The 26,935-nt window shown below is 33.3% G+C and overlaps 2 protein-coding genes across 3 annotated transcripts; both read left to right on the top strand.

Moving 5' to 3' along the window:
- The first annotated feature begins 59 nt into the window (after positions 1-59).
- LOC126706604 (uncharacterized) lies at positions 60-6,482 on the top strand. 2 transcript variants are annotated; one of them, XM_050406139.1, is made up of 11 exons: positions 60-599; positions 1,026-1,098; positions 1,461-1,544; positions 2,120-2,236; positions 2,688-3,107; positions 3,256-3,659; positions 4,224-4,323; positions 4,438-4,497; positions 4,578-4,664; positions 4,896-5,024; positions 5,598-6,482. In XM_050406139.1, the coding sequence occupies exons 1-11, from the start codon at positions 514-516 to the stop codon at positions 5,895-5,897; spliced, it is 1,860 nt and encodes a 619-aa protein (XP_050262096.1). In that variant the 5' UTR covers positions 60-513; the 3' UTR covers positions 5,898-6,482. The 2 variants fall into 2 exon arrangements, with proteins under 2 accessions (XP_050262096.1, XP_050262097.1); XM_050406140.1 differs by lacking the exon at positions 60-599 and adding an exon at positions 648-866.
- A 9,012-nt stretch (positions 6,483-15,494) lies between these two features.
- Positions 15,495-26,671, top strand: LOC126705058 (plastid division protein PDV2-like). The gene is made up of 6 exons (XM_050404015.1): positions 15,495-15,917; positions 20,789-21,442; positions 24,127-24,251; positions 24,371-24,485; positions 24,893-25,009; positions 26,365-26,671. The coding sequence occupies exons 1-6, from the start codon at positions 15,690-15,692 to the stop codon at positions 26,500-26,502; spliced, it is 1,377 nt and encodes a 458-aa protein (XP_050259972.1). The 5' UTR covers positions 15,495-15,689; the 3' UTR covers positions 26,503-26,671.
- The last annotated feature ends 264 nt before the right edge of the window (positions 26,672-26,935 follow it).

Genomic DNA, 26,935 nt, shown 5'->3' with positions numbered 1-26,935 from the left:
CAAAAGCCACGAACTGTCTTCTTTTAATGCAATACAAAAAGCCCACCATTGCAAAAGCTTCAAAGGTGGTATAACTTTCTTAGACAAGGCACTAGTCAAAAAAATGACCACCCTTTTTAAGTATTTTGTACTATATGTAGCACTAGCACATAAACTTTACGATGTTATCCTTGCACTATATTTCTTAGGTCCTGCATATCAAAAGGACAAATGGGGTTGTTTTCTCTGATTTGAATTACATATATCTGAGAACCCCTTTGGTCCTTGAACCGCTAGATTTTGTTGAGCTTTTCAAAAACACATACCCGTGAGCAGTCTCATTCCATCAATATGTGCTAGGTTGCTTATAAGCAGGGTTTTTGCTGTTACAATTAATGTTCTTTGGATGCATCTGTCATGCTGTTCTTTTTCCTGTTTAGTAACTTTGTCGATATCTGATGGTAGTATCTGCTGGCACTAATGTTATTTCAGTGAGTGTTTAAACCGTGTGGTTAAAGCCAATTTGATACTGTCATGCATGAAATAAAGTGGCAGGTTTCTAGTTTGAAGCCATTCGACTTCATGGAAGTAAAAGTTTCAAGACACAAGCGTTCTATGAGGTAGCTTCACGTGTTTCATTATCATCATTTTTGTTTAGCTTGTCCATTTTCATATTCTGTGTACCAATGTAGGCTCAACTGCTTTTGTCTTAGTGTAACTAAGAAAGCGTGCCACCATAGCTCTCAAAAAGTTTTTAGATTTTTTTCACTAGCAAACCCCATTAACTGTGGGATACTTTGCCTTTTGGTTCTCTTAAGAATTCAACTGATTTTATTTGCATCTATGTAAATAAACCTTAGGAAAGAAATTCTTATGTTTCAGTCAAGGTAGAAATATTAACTCCTCTTATCACTTTCATAAGAAAAGGCTAGTTCTTCCTTTCTTGCTTGCCTGCAAGTACATTCAAAGACAAAATGTCATTTAACCTTTCATAACATATTTTGCTGCATTGCCTAGTGATTTATTTTGTTCCTTTACAATGACAGTGATCCAATTAAAAAAAAACTCAAGGAAGACAAATCAAATAGCATCTCTGCATCTCCTTATCGAGTTAAGATGGTAAGAGGTTAAATTCTCTGTTTTGCAACTTGCTTTCCTAAGTCTTGAACATTTTGGTGAGGGCTTCTTCTACTAAACCAGAAGTTAATTTTACTCTGCCCCCTAGATATTATACCCTTATTATGGTGCAGTGTCCACTTTGATTATGAGTTTATAACCATTGTACAAACTAGTTTCTTTTTCATATATGTTGTAATTTTCTGATAACATTTACTAGAGAAAGTAGTCATATTAGATAGGTCATGAGCACTCATTCAGAAGTCATAATTAATTCCCTGCTCATTTACAAGTTTGGTCTAATTGTTTTGCTATTATAATTTCCCATAATGATTATAATCCATTTTTTTTCTTTTTCAAAAAAGGAATTCGGACAACCTAAGGCCTGTATTGAAGCCAAGAAGAAACAACCCCCTAACAGTGACATTCAAAGTTCCTTGAAGCAAGAGGTATATATCTTTACTTATGTGAACTCATCACTGTGGCTTATTTAAGACACTTTTTGAGTTTTGAGCAAAATAATGGCACATCTGGTTACTGAATAAGACATTTTTGCATTCAATACTCCATTAACCTTTTGTTCTTAATCTTTGTGAAATTGAGAATCCCATAAAAGGACATCTTATATTGTGCTTCACTTTTGGCTTCCTGCAGCCAACACTATGACTGCATGGGAAATACATAAATACAATATACATGGAAGGGATGGGTACATTTTCAATCTCAAATAACCTGCATTATGCCATATGTAAAATAGTTAGTCTAGGCTGGACTCAGATTATTGATAAACAACTCCCATTCCCAAAGCAGTGAAATGTGATACAACTAATTAGCTACAAGGAAACTGGAATTTCAGTGCCCAAATATAAGGTGGCTGAGACAGAACGTAAAAAGGACTTGAATATAGAAGTGTCCTTGCTATGTATAGTTAGTTAAGCTTCAATCCCATGATCAAGATCAGATGTCCTCCTAATCCGCATCCATTGAGTTATTTACTATACCTTTACATCTCCCTCATGTGTAGGTTCTGCAGCTTCAAAGACGATTACATGACCAAGTTGTGGTACGGCGAGTATTAGAGAAGGCATTAAGTTATCGGCCTCTTTCACATGATGCTATGATAGATAACTCAGTCCCCAAGGTAATTTCTCTTTGTAAAATGTGTATTTGTTGCGATACAGATGGCCGTAGATCACATTGATCACTATATTGTTTATCGGGATGCATTTTCTGTGTGTTGTTCTTTATTAGTTAGCATGTGCAGTAGAAATTCCAGAGAACTTCATTTGTGATACACTTCTTCGGTTACATGAAGAATTCGAAAAAGAAAAAAAAATGTCAAGCTGAAAGATACATTAGATATAGCCAAGTAAAAGTAAATAATGGTCTCTTTACTTGTCAACTTGGGACTTCGGCAAATCCTCAATAAAATTTGAAATGGAGAAACAACAGAGCTTGAGGCTTGGTGCTTATATTTACAATTTTTATCTAATAATATGCTAAGTTTTTGAATTATTTCTAGTACTTGGCACATTTGAATCTGCTAATCTTGCTTCTAACAATCGTTTGATAATTCCTTTTCTTGACATCAGCCTGCCCAAGAACTGATCAAGGAAATTGCAGTGTTAGAACTAGAAGTTGTGTATTTGGAACAGTATCTTCTTTCTTTGTATCGGAACAAATTTGATCAACAAAAATCATGTGTGTCAATCGTGGAGGGAAGATTGAACAAAGAAAGGTTTCGAAAAGTACCTGAATATGATATTATGTCAGAGAAAGAAGATCCAGTCACCCACTCCACTCATCATACGTTGCCTCAAAATTCAATTGGCAATCCACTACAGGAGTGCAATGACATTTGGGGGACACAAAAGCAGCTGGATTCTAGTATTCATCGCAGCCACTCATCACTTTCTCAGCGTTCAGCTTGTTTATCTAGAACTTCTCCTCCTATGAAATTTTTAAATAAAGGTGTAGGCTCGTACCATTCCCTACCTTTGTCAATGCTGGAGGTAACTTTCTATGCAAATATTAGTATATTAGCCAAGATGCCATTAACATTTTCCTTGTACAGTATTCCACTAATCAGTAGTACCAATAGTTGGCTTGAATGACAACATGGGTGTAGCTAATTTGTGGCTTCAAATGTTATCTCTTCAGCAAGCTCAGACTACTACTTCCAGTGTAAGTTTGGCGGAGCATCTTGGGACCTGTATCTCAAATCATATACCAGAGACACCAAACTGGCTTTCTGAGGAGATGATTAAGTGTATTTCAGCCATATATTGTGAACTTGCAGACCCACCTTTGATCAATCATGACTACCCTTCTTCCCCTATTGCATTATCATCATCACTAAATGAATATTCTTCACAAGGTCAGAGTGATAAGTGGAGCTCACAGTGCAAGAATTTTTCATCATTCAATTCAAACTTTGATAACCCTTTCCACATTGAGGGATCAAAAGAGTTCAGTGGACCTTACTGCACCATGGCAAAGGTGCAGCTGATATGTAGAGATCGTCAGAAGTTAAGAGAAATTGAATACATGCTACGAAGATTTAGGTGAGCCTTTCTTACTGTAACAATCCTTATAACCTTTGTCATGCTATGTGGTCTACTTTCAGTGGGTCTTTGCTTGCTTTATGCTCCATCTGGTATCTAAAAAGAACACAAAAAGGAATAGGAAATTGGTAAACAAGATTCTTGTCAGCACAAAATGAGCATCATGAAAATATGGTTCTTTGGACCAATATTCTATAGTTTGATGCAACGCTAAGCTGACTTGAGCTCTGCCTTTGCGTCAGCAGCAGTTTTTTCAGTGATTTAAAATTTGCATTAGTGTGTTATACTTATACAGTATGTTTAGACTTTTTCATGGTTATGCTTTCTGAAGATGTACAATCAGCATTAAAAAGTGATTCCTTTGTTTTATTCTTGGTTTCTACTAGTTACCTCTTAGTATAAGCACTACAGAATCTTCTAATGCATTAAATGGAAAATAAGGTTTTTGTTGGGAATTCTTTTGTGAAGTGTGATGATATTTTTGACTTTCAGGCATCACAACCTCTGCTCTCATAACACTTTCCTTGCAATTACTAATGAGGCTAAAGAACCATTCCCTTGCAGGTCACTTGTTTCTCAATTGGAAGAAGTTGATCCTAGAAAGATGAAACATGAGGAGAAGCTAGCCTTTTGGATTAATGTCCACAATGCACTAATAATGCATGTAAATTCCTATAGCCAAGAAACCCTAAATCTCATGTTGCTGTTTTTATTTTTATTTTTATTTTGCTTGAGTCTGTTAGGATAACCAACCCATTTGTTGTCTATTGTCCAACAGGCATTTTTGGTCTATGGGATTCCACAGAATAATCTTAAAAGAATGTCTGTACTACTTAAGGTGAGTAGTGCTTCTCAGGTATATTCTGAAGGGGGGAAAATGGTGTATAAGTTGCTTACATAAGCTTGTGCCTGATGCAGGCTGCATATAATATTGGGGGTCACACCGTAAGTGTAGAAATGATACAAAGCTCTATCCTGGGATGTCGATTGCCTCGTCCAGGACAAGTAAATCCCATTCCTGATATTAATATCAAAAGATTAAAAACCTGTTTGTACTTGCCATTTAATCTATAAAAAAAAAAAAAAAAAAAAAAAAAAAAAACCCTGTTTGTACTTATGATCCTGTTTATCTGGTAGAGATTAGTTGTTGGGCTCAACATGTTGTTATTCATTTATGATTGGAGTTTATATACCTCCTGCTTGATTAGGACTGATTTAGCTCACTTTTGCTTCCAGTGGTTGTGGCTGTTGTTTTCCTCAAAGACAAAATTCAAGGTTGGAGATGCACGGAAAGCATATGCAATTGAGCACCCTGAACCTCTTCTACATTTTGCACTTTGTTCAGGAAGCTATTCTGATCCTGCGGTAGACCTATATCCTGACAGTGTTCATTATACTATTTGTCTCCTTGGAAAATGATTTTAATTGCAAACAAATGTTTCTTGAAGTTCATCCAGAATTAACAAATCTGATGTTTGACAATTTTTTCCCACATAATTAAGATCATTTAATATTCTGAAAGTTCAGACTTGTGGGCATAATTCAAAAGTTTCTTCAATGGCATTGAATGAATTTCTTGCTTACATGACACATTGTTATTACTTAGTAACTTGCTTCTCTGTTTTGGATTTTCAAATAATTCCAGAAGCTGCAAATTCAAAATCATATGCCTAAGCTGAAGTCATGCCTCATATGACTCCACCACACAGCTGAATGTTGAAATTGTTGTCTAAATGGCCTACCTTGTAGGTCCCAGTAGGTTGACATTCATTGATAACGAATTTGTCAAAGCTGAACCGAATATAGGGTCTAAGTTGGGTGGCACTTAATAAAATCACTTGGACTTAATATAGTATGACAGGAATGGAAGTGAGATTTGTTATTTTATAGCATTCAATTTTATCCTAGGATCTTTCTCAATGACTGTTCTTTATTTAGGTCCGCATATACACTTCCAAGAGAGTATTTGAGGAGCTGGAAGTTGCGAAAGAAGAGTACATTCAATCAACCTTCAGCATACGTAAGGATCAGAAAATCCTTCTACCAAAGATTATGGAGTCTTTTGCAAAGGATTCAGGTTTGTGCTCAGGTGATTTGGTGCAGATGATTGAGCATTTTGTACCTGACACTCAAAGGAAGAGCATTCAGCAGTGTCAGCACAAAAGAACTTGGAAGGGAATTGAGTGGACCCCTCACAACTTTACTTTCCGCTATATGCTTTCAAAAGAGTTGGCTTAACAATGTCTTAGCATAATAAATGCTCAAGATTCATAGTATGTGGCAGGTATTCCAGATTGTTTTAGCCTTTATGGCTATTTTTGTTCCTCTATATTTGAGCAACTGCAGCTAGCTTAGTTAGTTCAGAATGACAGTTGAACATAGCTGAACCTTGGCAAGAAAAACGAATGGTAATGGTGATCAAAGAAGGTCAAGATTTTTGAGCTTGAGAATATCTAAAAAATACATCAAACGAAATGTTTTTTGGATCAGAAATTTCAAACTTGAGCTTATTTGATCACCAGTCTTTGTTGAGTGGAGAGGATGTGTGATTTGGCTGTCATTCCCAGTCATCTTGGCAAGTTCTTTTGACAGGTATTCATGTACAAACAAATGAAAGCAGCGAGGGATAGGTTGATAGAGTGGTAGCATGTAGTTATTGTAATATGATTGTTATTTGGCTGGATTTTGTAATGTAAAGTATCTCATTAGTGTTCAGAAAAATATCTTGATGCTGTCTGGCTATTTTTCATATTTGTTCTGGCCTATTTGTAAAAAATGCTGAATGAATGTCAGAGATGAGTTGTGGATGGTCTTTGAATCAAATGGCACCTCCTACCGTTAAGGTGAGATCGAGATCATGGGTTTAATCCTATGCGTGTTCCATAGCAATGTATTTATTTATTAATGAACATTAATAAAAGGTATTTCTAAATCTTCTAAAAATGCTTTTCTATCAAAATAAACTAGTTTCTAGCATACAAAAGATAAGTTGAAGCAAAGTCACACTCACAGTCAATTGACAGAGTAGGGAAGAATCAGAGTAAGTGAGGTGGAAAACATGATCCTAAACAATGCATGCTTTGAATGGTTATTTATTTCTTTTGCTGAGAAGTGCAAGAGAAATTTTGATCTAATTACACTGCTGGAAAGTTCAAGTGTAAGGTGGTGGAAAAAATTATCTTTAACCAAAAAACATAAAAGAAAGTTAAAATATAGATAGTATTGACAAATACCATGACATAAACATAATCATTCAAACAAAAGAACTGAAAATCTAATCATTACATAAACATGAACATAATCATAATATTAACTAACATAAATTAAAATTTTATTTTGTTAATATATTTGATCTTGTTGTTTTAAATTGTACAAAAGTCATTCCAAAGGATCTTATAATTATATAACTATAATTATAAATAAAATAAATTAGAGATCCTAAATCAACTACAACACGAATAAAATAATACAATAATATTAGAAAGATAATCAATGATTACTTCTTCTCTAAATTGTTCTACCATAGCATTCAATTATCAATACCATCGCTCAAATCAGTTTTTTCATCTATATAGATGTATATGTTGGGTGCACGTGACACCCTTGGATTCCAGCCCGCATGCATTGTCAAAGCTCATTTACGAGCTTGCTTCCAAAAGTCTTCAAGTCAGCCATGCCTCTTAATAATCTTTGCTTCCTCAAGCTTCCAAAGTCAGTTTTTGGTTTAATGCAAAGCTGAGCAAGTGTCTAACACGCTGAAGGAAGAAAAAAAAGAAAGAAGCAAAATGACTAGGGTCATTCGGCCTTGAGTGGAGAGCTGAAGCTGAAACAGAGAGAGCAATATTCGGCCATTTTGTGTGAGTTCTAGAGTGAGCAAAAACACAGAGATATTCAGCCACTTGAGAGGTGTAGTCCATGCGAAGAGATAGAGAGAAACACAGAGAGTGTGAGAGAGTGAAAAAGAAAAAGGAGACATTTTTCTTTGCTCAAGTTACACACAAGGAAGATAAATTGATGGAGTTCTTATGGAGTTTTTGAGTGTTACAATCATGGAGAGTTAGAGTATTCAGAGGAAGATTTTGCTACTGATTTTGTGGTGAGATTGTATTTACTCATTGAGATTTATTTGTTGCATATCCAATTTATTGTGGACACAAGTTTAACATAAACTTGATAGTTGTAATCTTTATTTCATAGTAGATATTTTTTGAAACTGCCCCGTGGTTTTCCCCTCTACACTAGAGGGTTTTTCAAGTAAGATTTGGTGTTATTGTGTGGTTGTGTTTATGTGGTGCTTGCTGAAATTTTTGTTTCTATAATATTGCTATTGTTTGGTAGTCATTAATTTTAATTCACATATAGGGATTAGAATTTTCCCCCAACAGTATAGATACGTTGTAGGTGCAGAAACAACCCCTCCAAGCATCCTCATACTCTCTTCTATCCCTTTGAAGATCACAGCGAAGCTCTCCTTAGAGAAAGTATCCCTTTGATAGCTCTTTCTCCTATATATTTCTTGGTTTTTCTCATCTGAATTTTGTTTTGATTAATTGCCTGGTTAGGGTTTTTTTTTTTTTTTTTTTTAAAATTTAATTTAATTTTATTTATTTATTTATTTTTTTGTAATTAGTTTCTATTTTTTACTTTTATATATATATATATATATATTTTTTTTTTTGTAAGTTCGTAATTTGTCTACGTTAAACAGCTCTTACATGTCATAACATTAATATTACTTGCTGATTGTTAGGGACATTCTTGTGACAAGGGCCGAAAATGTGAGAACGGCTTAAATTTCCTTTTGGGTTCTTTAGATGTGTTTATTGTGAAGAATCAAACCCAAAATTCCAAATATATAATGAACAAAAGGCTAATGGTGCTTTAACAAGAGAAAATCAAAATGTTAATAACAAAAGTGCAGAAAAAGCTTAAAAACATAACAAGTTTGAAATTTCAATCCACAGTTACCAAGAAGAGGGAATTGAGAGAGGTTGTAAGGAAGAGAGGGAAGGTTCCCTTGTACCCATATTTCCATCCCCAAGTTTCGGAATTGTGAGATTGTTGACTGGTTGAATGAGATTTTACTCTGAAGTTTCAGATATGTGGATAGAACATGGCTAGTTCATTTTGAATCTAATTGGGGCCTTTTTGTATTGAGCTTGGGGTGCTCTAAGTGGCTGTTTTTGGTCAATCGAAGAGGTTTTGAACCCTCAGGTATGAATCAAAGAAGTTATGGACAAATTTGATTTAATTGGGTAAGAGGGATGCCTTGCTTTTTGCATAATTTGAGAAATAAAGTAGCCTAAATTCATGGGCTGATGTTTCCTAAACATGGCAAGTCCTTGGAGATTGTACTTGGTTGTTGCAGCAGACCAGGCCAGCCACTTAGGGTTAGCTATGTGTTTTAGGCAAAAAATGGTATAGCAGAAAAGTTGGGCAACAGTCATCTAGAGCATAAAAACTGTTTTGGGGTGGAAATTTTTGGTATAAGATCTCCTCCATGAGTCTAAGGTGCTACCAGTGTCTCTTGCCCACTTGGTAGCACATATGTGTTGAGCTCATGCAAAAGGTTCAAAAGGAACCGACCCATACCCTTCAAATCACACTTTCTCGATTTCCCCTAATAAATAGCATGGGCTTGGGCCATGTTTAAAATAATAAAATATAATATAATACATGAATTGAGTCCACAAGGAAGTTGGGCTCGGTTGAATTGGGCTCGTAGAAAATGTGTCGTGAAAATTGGTATCAACACTGATACATAAGATATATATGCTCTTGCTCTTATTGTTTAAAAGCATGTGAATTCAATTTGTTGCACCAAGACATAAAGGTTCAAGTTCATATTGCATGCAATTCATTTATTTTAAATAAAAAAATAAATAAAAAATAAAATAAAAACCTGACTTTGTTAAACTGATAACCCATTAATTTTATTTATTCATGCAAAACTAAATTTTGTATAGGCCTTTTTGGACCTGATTTGCTATCTTATTAATTCCCATTCTATAGGTTTGATCTGAGTAATTAATTTTATATATAATATAGATAGTTGTTGTTCAAGGACTGAAGTTTGTTATTTGAGGACAACTTGTTTGTAACTAATAGAATTTATAGTTTATACAAAATTTTGATCTATATTTCTTATTTATATATAATATAGATAGTTGTTGTTCAAGGACTGGAGTTTGTTATTTGAGGACAACTTGTTTGTAACTAATAGAATTTATAATTTATACAAAATTTTTATCTATATTTCTTATTAAAATGATTTACCTACTGAAAAAAAAAAAAAAAAAAAAAAAAACTAATGCAATATGGGTTCCAATTAGCTCAACTGGTAAAGTCTGTGATGGTTGTATAAGAGATTTGGGGTTCAATCCCCGCCTACACCAAAAACTGATTGGTGTTTTGGTTTGATGATAAAGAGCTATCATCAGAAGCAGACGCCATAGGTTGAAACTCTCTCTCTCTCTCAAAAAAAAAAAAAATCCTAATGCAATGTTTCTCCTTTCTCCTATTCTCAAATGACTAGGATGCGGCCAATTTACAATTCCATTAAGGACATTCACCCCGAAATGAAAAATTGGAAAGTTAAAGTTTTAGTAACTAAAAAAACAATGCCACAAACATCAACGCAAGGTGTCAGCGCATATCAGAGGCTTATATTGATTGATAATACTATACACATAGTTTGAATAATCATTCTAGAGGCATCTTATTATACTTACTTTCATTGGATCCATACAACCTTTGTTGTAGTAGATATAATTTTATGACAGTTGGATAATACGCCAACGATTGCTAATTGCTAATGTTACTGATGAGTATGAAATATATACAACAAATTACTCTCATATTTACATTTTTAGTTACACTGATTATAAATAATCTTTGTTTTTTAGATGATAAAGGTTTTACATGATAAAGGGAATTAATGAAAGAAAGGAATAGAAAAAATCATTGAAGAATCAATTCCCGTGGAAGTTAAATGCTACAAGATGGGTCCAAAGTCAAGCCAAACCTTGAAGAGATCCAGTCAAGCAAAGAAAAAGAAAAGAGAAGAATAAAAAAAAAGCCCAATCCAGGCGTGAAGTGTAGAAAGTATAAAAGAAAAGAAAGATTGAATATTAAAGAATGAGAAGTGAGGCCCAATACTAATGTCCAGGACATGTGGCCTACAACTAATAATAAAGTCCTTGTTTGACTTGTACTTAGGATGTGTCCGGCGGCTTCTCTCTTTTAAGTGCTATAGGTCCGTCTTTGTGTGATATATAAAATATGAGCAAGGCTGGGAGCTGAACATATGCAGCGCCGCTACCTTTTTGGTGTAGTTTTACTTTATTTGTTTAGTTTAATATTTAGTATTTTATTTTTATGTTTTTTTTCAATTATTATGAGTAGCTAAATTTATAATTAAGGTTGAAGATAAAATATTGTTAAGGATTATCAGTATTTTTTATGTGATTTGATTTTTCCTACAATAGTTTTTTTTTAATGATTTAAATTGTTCTTGCTTCATATCAATTGACTAAGATGTGATTCTAGATATGAGTTCAATCATGTTTTTCTCATGATTTAGAATTTATCTTAATTAATTGAATGCTTGGTTTATTATTTCTTGTTTGTTAACAGATATAATTGATGATTTAATTTTATACTTAAGAAGCGAAGAAAAACATGCTTTTGATTTTTTAAAATAAGGATTTTAATGAGAATATTTTCCATGATAGTAAGATTGATTTCTAGATTACCATGCAGTGGGTTGGGAAAAATTAATGATCATAAATATATGCTGATATGACTTACAAGATGGATTCCAAAACCTTAATTCATTTCTCTTGATTGTTTACATATTTTTACTACTTTATATTAAAAAAAAAAAAAAAACCTAATTCTTGATAGTATATATGAACAATTTTTTTAAAATGTATTGCAAAATCTACTAAAAAGGCTTTTCTATTCTAACAAAATAAACTAGTTTCCAGCATAATATGTTCAAGCAAAGTCATGATCAAACTTGATAAAGTAGGGAAAATTATGAGTTAAGGAGATGGAAATCATGATTATGAAATAACATGTACTTCAGATGGTTATTTATTTCTTTTGGTAATTAATTGTGATGGTGGGCTAAGTAAAGTCCAATTCACCCATGTTAGCCATCCATGACCAAATCATGTCCAGAACAAGCCATGAGGGGGGCCAACAAAAAGTATCATGAGTATGAATAAGGTTCGTCTACAAACCTCATGATCATCTAGGACAACCCAGTCGTCCATGGTTTAGGGGGGGTACAAATGACGGAATAACACTTAGTAAATTTTGAAGGATTTTTTTTACAAACTTTATGCAATCAAATCACGATCTGTCATTCCAAAACATGGAGAGGGTTCCCCGAAATCTACTCCATTTTCTCCATTAATTCCACCCATTTCCCACGATGATAGTGGATCCGAACAAGTAGATCCACTCTTAACTCTTTATAAAAGGATCAAGTCTCATTCAACTGAAGTAAGTTCTACTATTCATTAATTCACAATCCTTGTGTTCTAAAGAAAAAACTGACTTAACTGTCGAAGGGTCCTTGGCCGGTTCACACCAGTCACCCTTGACAGTCTTTTTTTTTTTTTTTTTTTTTTCTCTTCAAGTCATCAAGTAATCACTGTAGCCTGGAGCATTTAACCTACTAATTTTTGTGCATTATTAAACTATAAGTAGTAAAATTAACCAAAATAACTAATCATCACAAACTTAATGCGTTTATATAGATATAACTTTTAAGTATCTTTATCCAACAATATAAAGGAAAGTTGAAACTTACAACACACGAACAATATAGTAAAACAAAAAAAAAAAAGTTATATATCTATAAGAAATGACGCAAATATAAGTGATTCATGCCTTTTGAGTTATTTCTTGGCTCCTTTACTGTATTGAGAGTTCTAGAGGGCCCAAAAGGCCAAATACCATCTTTGGCCAAAATAATTAGCAATCTATCACTGTTTGGGAAATATTTAGCAACATATCACTTTTTTAAAACTTGAGTTTGTGAAACTCGAGTTTGACATGTAACTCGAGTTCCAAAAACTCGATTTCTATAATGGCACCCATTGACCTGGAATTTTTTAATTAAAAAACTCCACGTGGAACTCGTGTTTGAGGAACTCAAGTTCCTTGTAAATAAAACTCGAGCACTATATACTCGAGTTATGCATCATAGAGATATATTGACGTTTGAGAGTGCAATTGATGTTTAAGAGTGCAAGTGGCAGATGAGAATAATTGCAGGAGAGTACCAATGCTAGAGTGACTAGTTATAGAGGGCAACAGGTGTTTCTGACAGTTGAGGGGTAATGGCAAAGAGTTCACAAACTTCTTGTCTTTTGAAAAGCATTAACTAATGTTATACAACTGCATTGATTGAAGACTAAGTTCACTTTGTTGACTTCTTGTTTTGATCAGTACTAGAAAGTTTCTTGGTAACGTGGATGACTTCAATTTGAGAAAGAAAGTTCCTAGGCAACTAGCTGCATTGGTTGAAGACTAAGTGCATAATTGTTGGGTTTCACAGGTGGAACTTGAGTTTTATTTCTGAGTTCAAATTTTCATAGAACTCAATTGTATAGAGCTCCAGTTCCACACTACAACCAACTTGATCTTCACAACCTCGAGTTCCATGTAGACCCTTTAATTTTAAAAAATGCCAAGTTAGCACATAACTTGAGTTTATGGAACTCGAGTTACATGTAAAACTCGAGTTTTAAAAAAGTGGTAGATTACTAAATATTTCCCAAAAAGTGGTAGATTGCTAATTATTTTGGCCAAAGATGATATTTGGCCATTTTGGTTGTTCCAGAGAATAAGGAGTAAATCTTAGTTGGCTTAAGAAAAATTGGTGGCGCAGTGGGGAATCGTTTCTAGCTAGCAAACTTGTTTTTGGTTAGATGGTGAAGTGGATGGAATTTTGGATACAAGTGAGGGTTGGAGTACCCCTTCTTTTATAGTGGGGAAAGGGGAAAAGTCGATCTTACCAACTTTTTCACTTGCGGCAATAGGCTTTCATGAGTGTGCTGGCTGGTTTTAGTTTTTTTTTTTCCTGATAAGGTTGTTTAGTTGTATATGTTTTGATTAAATTCTCTAACCTTGAAGATATGGTGGCTGGAAGCTAACTAAGCATTAATGACTTGTTTGGATTGAGCGGGAGGGAGGGAGAGTAAAGAGAATTAAAGTTGAGTTAGTTGAAAATTAGGCTAATTTTCGGCTAACGCTACTCTACTCCACTCCCTTTCTTTTCCCATCAATCTAAACAATCCATGAAGGGTTGAAGGCTTCAAGCTTTATGAAAGTTTGAGTTTGCTTGGTTGACAACAACCAAATTTCGTGTTAAAATGTAAGTCAAATTGAGAAATGCTACATCATAATGTTTTCATAATAAATTCTACGTGGCATGTTGTTACTAGCTCTAATTTTGCCCCAGTATTTATTATTATTATTTTTTTTTGCCACTAGCAACAACCAGTAATAATATTTCTCAAGCCAAAATAGTTGTATACTAACAAGAGCTTGTATCAATGGCTAAGTTGTGGGCTCCACATCTCCAAACAGTTAGATGTTGATAATGCTCTTGTTGAGTAATACCAGAAGCTAATAAGTTTAGGGCATGTTTGTTAAGAGGATTTAAATATAATTTTTTTTTTTTTTTTTTTTTTTTTTGTTTTGGAAACTATAAAAGGGTGGATCCCACATTTGAATCTATTGTTTGGCTAATGTTTTCTAAATACAATTTTCATAAAATTATTTCATTTTTTTTTGGGTTCAAAATAGGATTTTTAAAACCATTGAAGGATGTTTTTAGGATATAGAAAATGTTTTTAATGACATATTTATAGATAAATTGAAAATAGTGGACCTTGCAGATTTGTTCAAATTCTTTTATCTCTTAAATTAAGAAATTTATTTTTATCACTGAAATTCTCACATTTCAAATTTGAAACTTATCATTATAAAAAAAAGTACATTAGTAATTTAGTTCTATTCCCACAATTCAATTTTGAAACTTATCATTATCTAAAAAACAAAAAAGAAGTAATGTACACATTACTTTAAGTAGAATCAAAATTAATAATAATAATAAAAAAGAATCTCGAAGTAGAAATGTTCTCCCAAACATCATTTTTTCGTTTTCATTATTTTGAAAATTATTCTTAAAAGTGAGAGCCAAACATATATAATGTAAAAATTATTCTCTGAAAACTAGTTTCACATTTAATTTTTTGAAAATAATTTTCATACTATTTTGAAAAAGAAAAAGATGCAAAAATCCTACTATTAAAACCATCTTAGCAGTTTTCAAAATCCTGTTATGAACAAGAAAAATATGATATAATTTTATAAAAACTGTATTTAGAGAACACTAGTCAAATAATAGATTTAAGTGTGGGACCTACCATTTAATGGTTTGCAAAACAAAAAAGTATATTTAATTTCTCTTACAAAACATGCTCTAAATAGTAAAAAAAAAAAAGAAAAAAAGAAAAGAAAAAGAAAGAGGTAAATAGCCATTTTCCCATTTTTCATATTCTATTTTTTAATTTCTTGAAAAGTAATATGTTCATAATATTTTCACAACTTTTTTAAAAAAAAAAAGAAAAAAAAAGAAAAAGAAAAAGAAAAAGAAAAGGGGAAGCATTTTTTTTTTTTTTTTAAGAAGAAAAAAAAAGAAGCATTTTGATTTGATTAGGAAAGTCTAGATGGCAGTTGGACACTTTGACAATAAAAACAACAGAAAGTGAGTGGTAATCCATATCAAGTGAGAGAGCACCACAATCACTTAATCAAATATAAAGAAAATCTCATGGAACAGAGACACTCCCACGCGATTGCTCTCTCTCTTTTGGCGCTTCTGCAGTGCTTTTTCCCCGACTCACTACTCTGAAAACACTGAGACACAAACAAAACTCAGCATTTATTTCTTTCAAAACTTTCAAACCAATACACACTCTCACACACAGAGTGACAGAGAGTGAGAAAATGGAGGAAGAGGGAATTGGGTTAGTGCTGGCAAAAGCCACAGAGCTGAGATTCAAAATCAGCAATTGCATTCACAAGGCTACCACCAATTCAACCAATGGCCTCCCTGAACAAGAAGTCACTGATAAAGATGAAGAAGAAGAAGAGCAAGAACAAAAAGAAATGGAGAGGCTTTTGAATATTTCTGATGCCCTTGAATCCCTCGAGAACCAGCTCTCTTCCTTGCAGGTTTTGCCCTCTAAACCCCTTTTTATTCATTTGGGTTTTTCTCTAAAAACCCTAATTTTGATTGCTCTAATTTTTGGACATAATGTGTTTGTGTGTGAAATGGGGTCTTAGTCTTTGATAGTTCTCTAAATTGGCTCAACCCCACAAGAAGAAAATGATAAAAATTCAATCTTGGACGGTATTGGTTTAGATGAATGCAAGAATTAATTTACATGAAACCCATTAATTATTCGTTGTTCCTTTTCTTCTTATGCTTGTAAAAGAGATATACAAGATCTATAATTGTACACAAACAATGGAAGAGTGTAATTTCCTGTTTTGGGTTTAAGCTTGTGTCTAGAACATATTGGGAATTAAATAAATTGGAAGAGTATTATGATAACCTAGAGTATATGCTCCTGGGTAAGAGCTTAAATTGCCTAGCTTGTCAGTGGTGAATGCCCTTGGATTACCTGGCAACTGGTTCTAGTGGGTGGGTTCAGTTGTCTGGAGGTTTTACTAGCTAGAAGTGGGTCCAAAGGGCTCTTCTTTTGTAAGGTTCCCTGTGTTATAAAAAAAAAAAAAAAAAAAAAAAACCCCTTGAGAATAGAGTATTCTGAATTGTTTTTGAAAAGTAGGCCTTAGGAATTATTGTAGACCTAGTTGAATCTTTTTTTTTTTTTTTCTTTTCTGAATTTCTAATAACTAATTGAATTGAAACTTTTAAAAATGCCCACAAGTTTATTCTTTTGATACTTTTATCTGTGGTTTGAAAATTTTGAAAGGTGATGATTATCTCGATTATGAAACTTGAGATATAGGCTTAATTATTGATGGAAAAACCATGAGGATTTCAATGCACCCATGTAATAAAGTGATTTCTAAAACAAAGGTGATGATGCAGAAATGGTTTCAAGACAACTCTTTTTAGTTTCAATTATGAAAACTACATTTGTATGCTGACTAATTGCATGTTGAGGTCAGGATTTTTTTAATTAGCAAATCACACATGCACCCATCACCCGTTCTTATGGGGGGCTAGGGCTCATTGGCTAGGAAATGGGAATAAGTTAAGAAGAAAATGCGTGTGTCAATTGTTCTTCTATAATGTTATGTTGAGAAGCAGTGAGGCAGTAATATCTACTAAAAAATGAACGCATGCTCTAATTTGTAACATGTACAATTTGACATAGGGACAGGGTGTGAAATGTGGAAACTCTGCACAACAAAGACAAGGGTACATAGCTATAGGTATAGTTGTCCTTGCAGGACAATTGCATGCATGCATGGTTGTGTTCATTTATATCCACATTAAGGTTTGTGCCTGTTAAAAATACTTTGTGATATTTCTCAGATGGTTGATTCAATCATATACAATCATCATATAAACTATTTAACAGGTCATTCGGCTATATAGTTTATATAACAGGTCTTTGGGCTGTAGTACCACCACACCATTTGGGTGAGTTGGTACCTTCCCAAGCCTTAGTGCTTGGAGGAGTAGGGGGAGGGCGTGGGTTCATGCTGCAGGGGCAGCATTTTTCTTATGTAAGTATTTCTAACCATCTCACAAAAAAAAAAAAAAAAGGTCATTGGGCTGTAGTATGTTAAACTCAAAAGAAATTATGAAAGGACGTTTTTTTTATTTATTTTTTATTTTTTATTTTTTTATGTGGACTGGGGATAGGTGTCTTGTTTATGTCAATGATCATGTCATAAGAAGAGTATTAGTATGCTAGTATATGGTGACCTTTTGAATGTTGCATTACCATTGAACATTCCATATAGGCTGATGGTGGATCAATTTAGTTGTTTTGTATTTGCCATAACCTACGGAGAATGTGTATTATTTTCATTATCTCTGGTCATGCCTAACTTCCTCCCAATACTAAGTTGAATGCAGCAAAAGTGGTTAGTGTCCATGTGAGGGTACCTATGGCACATTACAATTTTTAAGCTAGAATACTATCTATTCTTGGAATTTAGATCCTTCATTGCCTTTCAGTTAGTCATGTTGTGAATAAACTTTCTGGTCTATGTATCTCTTCTCCATCAATGATCTTACTGCTTTAACGTATTCCAACTTTAAGTTTACTAGTAAGGAATGTTTTCAATGTATCAATGTAATGCTACTTATAATTAAAAAAAAAAAAAAACATCAATACAATGCTTTACATACTCATCCTTTCAGCTGTATCAAGGTACTTTATGTGATAGTAGAACTAACTATACATATTAAATAGAGCACAATGACATGTGTTACATCCAACATTACAGCGTTACTTAAAATCGGCTGCTATTTAGGTGTTTAAAGTCAAACTGGTGTTTCTCACTAAGAATGCTTAGACAATCACCCTCGTTAAATTAGCATCCATGACCATGCTTGATGTCTGTCAAAATTTTTGAACGTATTTGTGACTATTTTTTATCCATTAGCTAGCTTACTTGCTCAAAAGATTCTTATACTATATATTTGCTTGACAAATTGATGCAAGAAGCATGAAGGTAATTTTATTTTAAAAGTTAATTGTATTTTTATACCATTAGTTTGTTGGATTTTATTTTAGTTCTTATTAGTTAATTAGGTTTTTATTTAATCTCCTAAATTCAAGGATATTTTTTTAATTCAATATTTGAGATTTCTTAAGTTAATTAGAATTAGGGTTTGGTCGCTATCAAGATTTCTTCAGTCAATTATTGTACTCCAATGGAGATAGTTAAGACTGTTTGGTTGAGTAAGAAAATTATTTATTTGAGATTTTCTTTCAATAGCTTGGTGTTGATTCTAGGCAACCCTAGGTGCTGATTTATAGGTTTTGCTCTCTTGCTTGGTGCCGATTCAAGGCAAGTTTGGAGCTGATTCCTAGGTTGTTTTTTAATTTTCTGTCCTTTCAAGTTTAGAGTTGCATTAGTTTTGGTTTTGTTTTGCATCAAATTTGATATCAAAGAAAACCTGACATAGTCTACAGAAAAACCAAGAAAGCCTTCATAACTGCTACCCTCCACAGTAAACCATTCCCATCCCCACTGGCGCAACCCATCACGGAAAATTCAACCTTCAAAATCTCAAATCAACCCCTAAGCCAGCTCTAGTCAAAATTCCCCATAATTCATCCCCCAAAATAAAAACCTTGTCATCAGATGATACACTCATTGTGCATAGCCTCAAACCACTGCTGTTGAAGCCAAAGACATCACCCATAGCCCAGCTGCCTAAACTTCCTTCAAATACTTCTGCCATTGTCATCTTTTCAACTTTGTGTTGCTGTCACCTAAACTTCACATAGCTAGAATAGTTACCTCTACATCTGCATCTTCATCCCCAATCATCATCCTTGACAAGTGACAAACTCATAGGTCTCCTTCACTCAATTTGATCCCAATTTACAGACATCAAACTGTTTGCTGTTGGCGGTCAGAACCTTGATAGTGGCTCCCCATGCTTGTTGCCAAAATTGTCTTAGTTTCTATGTGTGCACCATGAAAATCACAACCTTGGAAACCCACATCTTCTCAAGACTGCATTGCCACCAAAACTTCTCCAGAAAACCATGTCATCCAATGACCATAAGCCAAGCAATGTTGCCGCAGGCCATTGTTATGTTAGGCCAGGTTGGCCTTCCACCCCTCCCTTGCCACCACAAATAACTTGAAGTAGCTGCCTCTCTAACCATCAGTTTTGAAGCTGATGGAAGCTTCATTGTTAAAGCAAAATAACTTATGCCACTTAGCTCGTTAGTCAACCAACCTATTTGGAGAGAGAAACAAAAACATAATGCAAAATCACCAACTTGCACCTCACCCTATCTATTAAACCCAAAACCTTGGCTTGACCCTATCAATTAAAGTCTGACCCAAAATATAAGCCTAACCCATACAATGGGAAAATAAAAAAACAAACTTACCCCAACCCGACCAATTGAAAAAACAAATTGTTCAACCTGACTCATCTAAAAAACAAGTCCTTGTTTTTTTTAAAAAAAAAAAGAAGTCCAAGCTTAATCTTGGGCCTGCTTTAAGCCTCACATGGTTCAAGTCTGCAACCCATCTATTGCCGCCATAGCTACACTGAACGGGGTCAAGTTTTTGCCATCCCAGAGAGTTATTTCGGACACCAAATTTGACATATCAATGTTGATTGATCTGGTTTGACCTAATTGATCATAATTAATGCAGATGGATGTTGAGACTTTTAGGATTTAATTCTCTTCCCTTTTATTTTCACATTTGATGAAATTGATTACAACTTATTTTTTATCCATTGTTAGGTTAGAGATTTATTTCTAATTAGGTCCCAAAATGCATCTTTGTAAGCAGTTAATGATGGGTTTATAAAAATTTTGGGTGGGGATTTTTCCCCCCGTGCTTGGTGTTGATTCTTGTGCAATGGGTTCTTATTATGCTTGGTACATATTTCAAGCAGCCATAGGGACTCACTTTTAGGTTATATTTTTCTGTTTTATTTGCTTGGTGCTGATTCCAAACAAACCCTAGGTGTTGATTGATTCTTAGGTACTATCCCTCTGTTTTAAGCTTCTTTTTGTTTCCCAAACACAACTCTCCCTTGTAGAGTTTATTAAAGTTTATTGTCACGCATCACAAAATTTTGTGCAAAATTTATCCATGGATGCTCTGTCTATTCAACTCTATTCTGCTCAACCCACTCACACAAATGCATTAGCTAAATTTGTCACAATAAAGAATTAGTGATATATCCTTCGGGTTAGGCTTACTGGATACTAGATTTGATGATGACATATGTTCATTAAATTACAATTCATAAAAATAGTTATCATAAGTTCTACATAAAACCTTCATCAACATATAGAAGACGTTTGTAGAATGCAGACATGTAATTTTTTGGAAAATATTGACTATTCTTTAATTCCTAGACCTTGCAACTACAACAACGATATGAAAGAGAAGTGGCCCTTGCTGAGATCGAAAATAGCCGTAAGATGTTACTTGATAAGCTCAAGGAGTATAAAGGAGAGGATTTGGAAGTGATACATGAAGCTTCTGCTTTTGCTGGTGAAACAGTGGAGCACAACAATGATCTCCTGCTTCCTCCATATCCAAGCCGCCCTCCACACTCACTTTCTCTAGAGAATGGTTCTCTACCACGGTTCCCTTCCACACTTAAGTCTATACAAAATGGAATTATAACCAGCGATCCAATGATAGAAGCGAAGAAGAATGCCAGTGAGTTAGAGGCGAGTCAAATGCAAACCGGGTCCAAAAATTCAAGGAATGGGCTGGGATGTTTTGTAAGTGCAGCAGGCAAGACTGTGCTTACTCTTGTTGGTGTGGTATCTATCTTAAGCTTGTCTGGTCTTGGGCCTAATTTTGCAAAAAAGGATAACCTTTTCAAGTTTTTGGGCCAATTTCAGCAACCTTCAGCTGAGGAAAAGAGTTCAAATATCCAATGTCCACCTGGGAAAGTCCCAGTGGTGGAAAATGGAAAAGCTCGGTGTCTTGTGAAAGAGAGAGTTGAAGTGCCATTCTCATCAGTTGTTGCTAAACCAGATGTAAACTATGGGTGTGGGTAATTTGTATTCTTTCTTCTTTTTGTGTATCACATTTCCTTGTGATATTAGGATTGAGTTTTCTTCAGTGGCCTATGGTTGTCATCATTTTTGTCATTAGTGATCTATTTGGCATGGCCCTGGTCTTTGGAATATGCATTGCACTATTCAGGGTGTAGCCAACCTTCTTAAAGGAGCTTTGAGCCCTTTGACGTTGCTCAAAGAATAAAGAAGTGCAATGATAATATTGCAATCTGTATGACAACATTGATGACATAACCTTCAAAATATTAATATCAAACTATTAGTAAGAGCCTCCCCAAGATGACGCTGCGGAATTGAAATTGTCTTCTTTCTGTTTGGTGGATTGCACGTCTTCTATTCATCAAAAAAAAGGACTGCACGTCTGCTATCTACAAACCCCAAAACATTTGTTCCGGGACGCCAAATCATGGTACAAACAAATAAATTTTTAGTAATAAATAAACAAAAAACCCTAACTTTCAAGACTTAAGTTTTTAAGGATGGTTTTTTATTTTTACTTTTTTTATTATTATTATAGGTACATAGAAAAAGAAAGAGGGGGGGGGGGGTGTCAAATTACATACTTGGGACATTACAAAAGATGCTATTATTATTGAGCTATTGAATCTCGAAAGGTAAGCTAATTTGGTTTTGGTATGGGTAGATAGTAGGGGAGGGGGAGTGGGGTTCAAACTATAGACATGAGACATCACAAAGGATGTTATTATTAGTGACAGCTTTAAGAAATTTTTTTTAGATGGTCATTACGAAACTTAAATTAAACAAAACTTATTAAAAAGAGAATTTGAATATACAAGTTATTGACACAAAAAAACACAAATACATGAAATTTTACAATTTCCTTTTGTGAGTTTTTGTATTTTAAAATCGCTACATAATAGTTCTTTATTAATTGTCATTATTTATTGTTAATGTGGGTAGGTGTGCCCATTTTATTTTGTTAAGTTCGTATAATATTTTTATTTTTATGTGGTTGTCATTATCTATTTGTTATTATTTTTATAAAAATATTTCAAACTAAATGAAAAAAACTCAACTTTCTAGTACTGTATTAATTGTTGCTTTACATGGTTACACTTATTTATACATAAATAATACACTAAGTGTTTATTTAACCAATCAAATACTTGAACAATCACTAACTTTACTATTTTTTCTTAATCACTAACTTTATAACAAATAGTTACTATAGCATGATAATAATACACACATTTGTAGCAAACCTTCTATATTTACTAATTATTAAATTATATAAAGTAATATTATATTTATAGTACACATGCACACAAATTATAATAATAATGATAATAACAACACACACAATTAGTATCAGATATACACTTTCACACACATAATATATAAATATTTAATAAAGAGAAGCAATTACAACTCACAAACACCCACTTTGTACTCTTAGAGTCGGTGATGCCTAAATAGTCCGATAAATAAGAGAGATGAGATGAGATTCATGAGAGAGAGAGAAAGAGAGAGAGAGAGAGAGAGATATCTGTGATATGTATTATTATTTGGTTTTGGAATGGATTAATGTGTGTTGTTGTTTGGTGTTGGACTAGGCTAATATGTGATCAAGTCATCAAGCTGTGCAGGATTCAACCCATGGTGTGCAAAAATATTTTTAAAGATAAATTAAACTAATGATATATATATATATATATATATAATTTCAAGTGAGAGGGTTCAAGTGAACCAATTGAAGAACACGTAATGGCACCCCTGGAAATTATCATTGAGCTATTGAGTTATTGAATCTCAAAAGATAAGTTAATTCTATTATATTTTGATAAAAATAGTTATGCACATTTTGAAGGGGTGAATGGTAACTTATTGAAAATAAATGAAAAAACCATGTATAGCAAATAAATTGACAATTTCAATACTTAGGAACATTGCCTAGTAAAAAAAAAAAAAAGGATTCAATAAATTTGGGGGGGGGGGGGGGGGGGGATTGTTTATATGTTTACTAATTGGGTAGTTTTTATTCTCATAGGGTAACTGAGCTGTAGACTCATCGATTTGGGGATTAATGTATTTAGAGATTTCAATAGAATTCACCACACTATGGCTCTATGAGATTTTGAGAGTGTCTTAAGAATAGAAAGTGAATTAATTTAACTAAAAATTGAGACACAACCTCCTTAAATATTCTTTTTTCAAAAGAAAGTCAGGACAATACACGATCCAATGCTCTAACCTGATGGTGAAACCCTTGACCATTAGGTCAATACAACCCATTTATAATTTACAAACCAAAACTATTTTCTCCTTGCCACAAGCAGCCTCTGGTTTTTAGGCATGTGGTAGCAAATGAGACAACGACTACTAGTCTGCTACAATATTTAATTGTCTGTTGTTGTTTTCTTTTTTATTTTGATTAGCAGCTGCTACCACGTGTTTTTTCGTGCAGACAAAGTAGACGCCAAAATGTGGCTCTTCATGGGAGACGCCAAAATGTGGCTCTTCATCCCATGAAGAGCCAAATCCTATCTACGATATTTCAAATCCTATCTACGATATTCATTATGGTTTATAGCATATAAACCACCCAAGATTGCTCCACATCCCATAACACTAATTTCCAAATCTCTAACTAATTCTTGACCAAAAAAAATTCCAATTGCCTTCAAAACTTGAGAATCTAGCAAAAGACCATGAGCACCTCGGAAGTGATCACAGGGTTCACAGAAGAGCAAGAAGCTCTGGTGGTGAAATCATGGACTGCAATGAAGAAAAATTCTGGAGAATTGGGTCTCAAATTCTTCTTGAAGTAAGCCAAAGTTAAATCTTTTCTATTTCCATCTTAATTTAATGTCTTATTGTTTCATATCAATAGCTGTTTGAACATATGGGAATTCAAGAAAAGTATTGGACTGAATTTTTTTGCAGGATATTTGAGATAGCACCTTCAGCTCAGAAGCTGTTCTCCTTTCTGAAAGACTCAAATGTTCCTCTGGAACGAAACCCAAAGCTTAAATCCCATGCCGTGACTGTCTTTGTTATGGTAAGCTTCCTTAATTGTTTGTCACATACTTTCTATGAAGATTGATGAATAGAAATTCTGTCCTATTTTCTTGTGTTCTATTTTATACCCCACGATATTATATATTTAAATAAAAAAAATTCGGGGTTAGGAGAATATATATGTAATAATGATTCTAGTTATACAATCTAAACTATTGAGTATTGACCTCAAAAAAAAAATAAAAAGAAAAATTCAAACTTAAACTATATGATTTCTCTCTCTCTCTCTGTTTTTGTTTTTTTTTTTAATTTTTTATAATAATGTTTAGTTATAGGTTTAGTGAAACTGAATCCATGTTATAGTCAACTATAAATAGTTATTATTCTATAAAAGGCCTATTAATCCTAATCATGACATAATTATTTTTGGATGATTTTGTATTGCAGACTTGTGAATCAGCGGTGCAACTTCGGAAAGCTGGGAAAGTTACCGTGAGAGAGTCAACCTTGAAAAAAACGGGTGGTGTTCACTTCAAAAGTGGGGTGGTTGACGAACATTACGAGGTACGGAAGGCACAAGAACATGAGAAGTTGTGAAGTGTCAAGAGTTAAAACAGTTAAATTGTGAAAGGAAAAAAAAAAAAAAAAAAGTTCATATCAAGACACCCTCAGTCTTCATAGGTTGCAATTTATTTATTTATTTATTTTTATTTTTTTTTAATTTAAGTTTATAAACCTAGATAGAGTGGATTTTGGGTGTCTTGGGGTGTAAAATAGCAACCGGCAGGTGTTTACTCCCCCCAAATGCTAGTGCTTATAAAGTACTAACATTTGGGGAAGCAAAAAAAAAAAAAAAAAAAAAAAAAAAATCTATTTTATATCTTCAAATGCCACTTTATTTATTTTACTAACTCATTTTACAACCCACCTTACATCCTAATTTTTATTTTTACATACAACTCAATAAAATAATATAAACTACCTAATAAAGTAATAACAAATACTATCTTTCCACTTTCTTTTTCCCTTAACACACAACCATAAGATTAAAATAATTTTTTTTTTCTTTACAACTTATGAACAGTAAGATTGCTTATATGCAACCTTACTATAGCAAGGTTGCAAAGTTTTTTAAGTTTACAAATTCAGATAGAGTGGATTTATGACATCTTGAGTTGTAAAATAGCAATTAGGGGGTGTTTATACCTCCTATGTTAGTGCTTAACATTCCCTTGTCAATAAACCATTGGGAAAATTATATAAAAAGATACAATGTTTTTGCATTGTTTTAAATTATGTCCTAACTTTTCAATTATGTCAAGTTTTAAATCTATAAAACTATTTAAACTTTAAATTTGAAATTTTTTGTCTATCTCCGTTATTTATTTTTAATTATTTTTAAAATTTTGGACAATTAATAATCAGGTAAAGGAAAATGAGAATCTGTTGATATGATTTTGTGTTTCACTTAAGTAATCAATTTTGATTTTCCTAACAACAACTTTTTTACTCTAAACAAAATGTTCTTTCTCTAAACCGAGCTTTCCCTCTCTAGCTACCTTCACATGCCTACCAAACTGATTTATAAATAAGCCCTTAAGTAAAACATTGATTTTAATAAATTATTTCTAGTTTTTCTTTGCTATATTACTGCCTAAAATAAATGAAATGAATAATGGAGATGAAACAAAAAATTTAATTGAAATTATTTCATAAATTCAAGACTTTACTTGACCAAAATAAAAATCCTGAGACCTGATCTAGAACAAGATATAAACTTCCGGTATTTTTATTTAATTTTCACTAAATTATATATATTTTTAAAAATCTTGTTGATATTTATCATATTGTTCTTGTGGATTCTTTTTATGTGTGAATAGGTAAGTAAATATTTCCATGACTTCGTAAATGGTTAACAGGTCACAAAGTTTGCACTGCTAGAAATCATAAAGGAAGCAGTACCGGAAATGTGGTCGCCGGATATGAAGATTGCATGGGGGGAAGCTTATGATCAGTTGGTTGCGGCTATCAAATCTGAATCGAAGCCTTCCTCTTAGACTTCTGGAATATATAGAAATAAGCATAATCTCTTCCTTTATAGAATGAGTTTGCAATATTCCATGTAAAAACACAAGCGTAATTTGTGTATCTATGTGCATGTATTCATGTGTATTTTGGGTTTATATTATGGATATCAATTTTCTAAGTAAAATATGTTTTACTTAATTTTTTGTGCTTTTGGGACTTGGCTAGAATTCCTGCAGGTGATTTTATCGACCTTGTTAACTTAAAACCTCCAACTGTTAGATAATACAAAAAATATTAATTATATTATTTTTTCTATGATTTTTTTTTTTTTGATAAGATTATTTGTTCTATGATGTACCTATGGTATGTTGGATCATATATATATATATATATATATATTGGGAAAAAAGTTATAGTGATCTAAGAGTCTATGTTATATACCCTACTTGGTAATAGACATGG

This window comes from Quercus robur, chromosome 11 (genome assembly GCF_932294415.1).
Source record: "Quercus robur chromosome 11, dhQueRobu3.1, whole genome shotgun sequence".
NCBI classification, from domain to species: Eukaryota; Viridiplantae; Streptophyta; class Magnoliopsida; order Fagales; family Fagaceae; genus Quercus; species Quercus robur.
This window is presented reverse-complemented; position numbering and strand designations above follow the sequence as displayed.

Bases quoted from the DNA above. Each gene is read 5' to 3' on its own strand.
- LOC126706604 (XM_050406139.1), top strand. From the start codon at position 514: ATGCATGAAATAAAGTGGCAGGTTTCTAGTTTGAAGCCATTCGACTTC. The intron at 4,498-4,577 runs GTGAGTAGTGCT...TGCCTGATGCAG, and splicing joins GAATGTCTGTACTACTTAAG to GCTGCATATAATATTGGGGG. The intron at 4,665-4,895 runs GTAAATCCCATT...TTTTGCTTCCAG, and splicing joins GATTGCCTCGTCCAGGACAA to TGGTTGTGGCTGTTGTTTTC.
- LOC126705058 (XM_050404015.1), top strand. From the start codon at position 15,690: ATGGAGGAAGAGGGAATTGGGTTAGTGCTGGCAAAAGCCACAGAGCTG. The intron at 15,918-20,788 runs GTTTTGCCCTCT...TTTAATTCCTAG, and splicing joins ACCAGCTCTCTTCCTTGCAG to ACCTTGCAACTACAACAACG. The intron at 24,252-24,370 runs GTAAGCCAAAGT...ATTTTTTTGCAG, and splicing joins GGTCTCAAATTCTTCTTGAA to GATATTTGAGATAGCACCTT.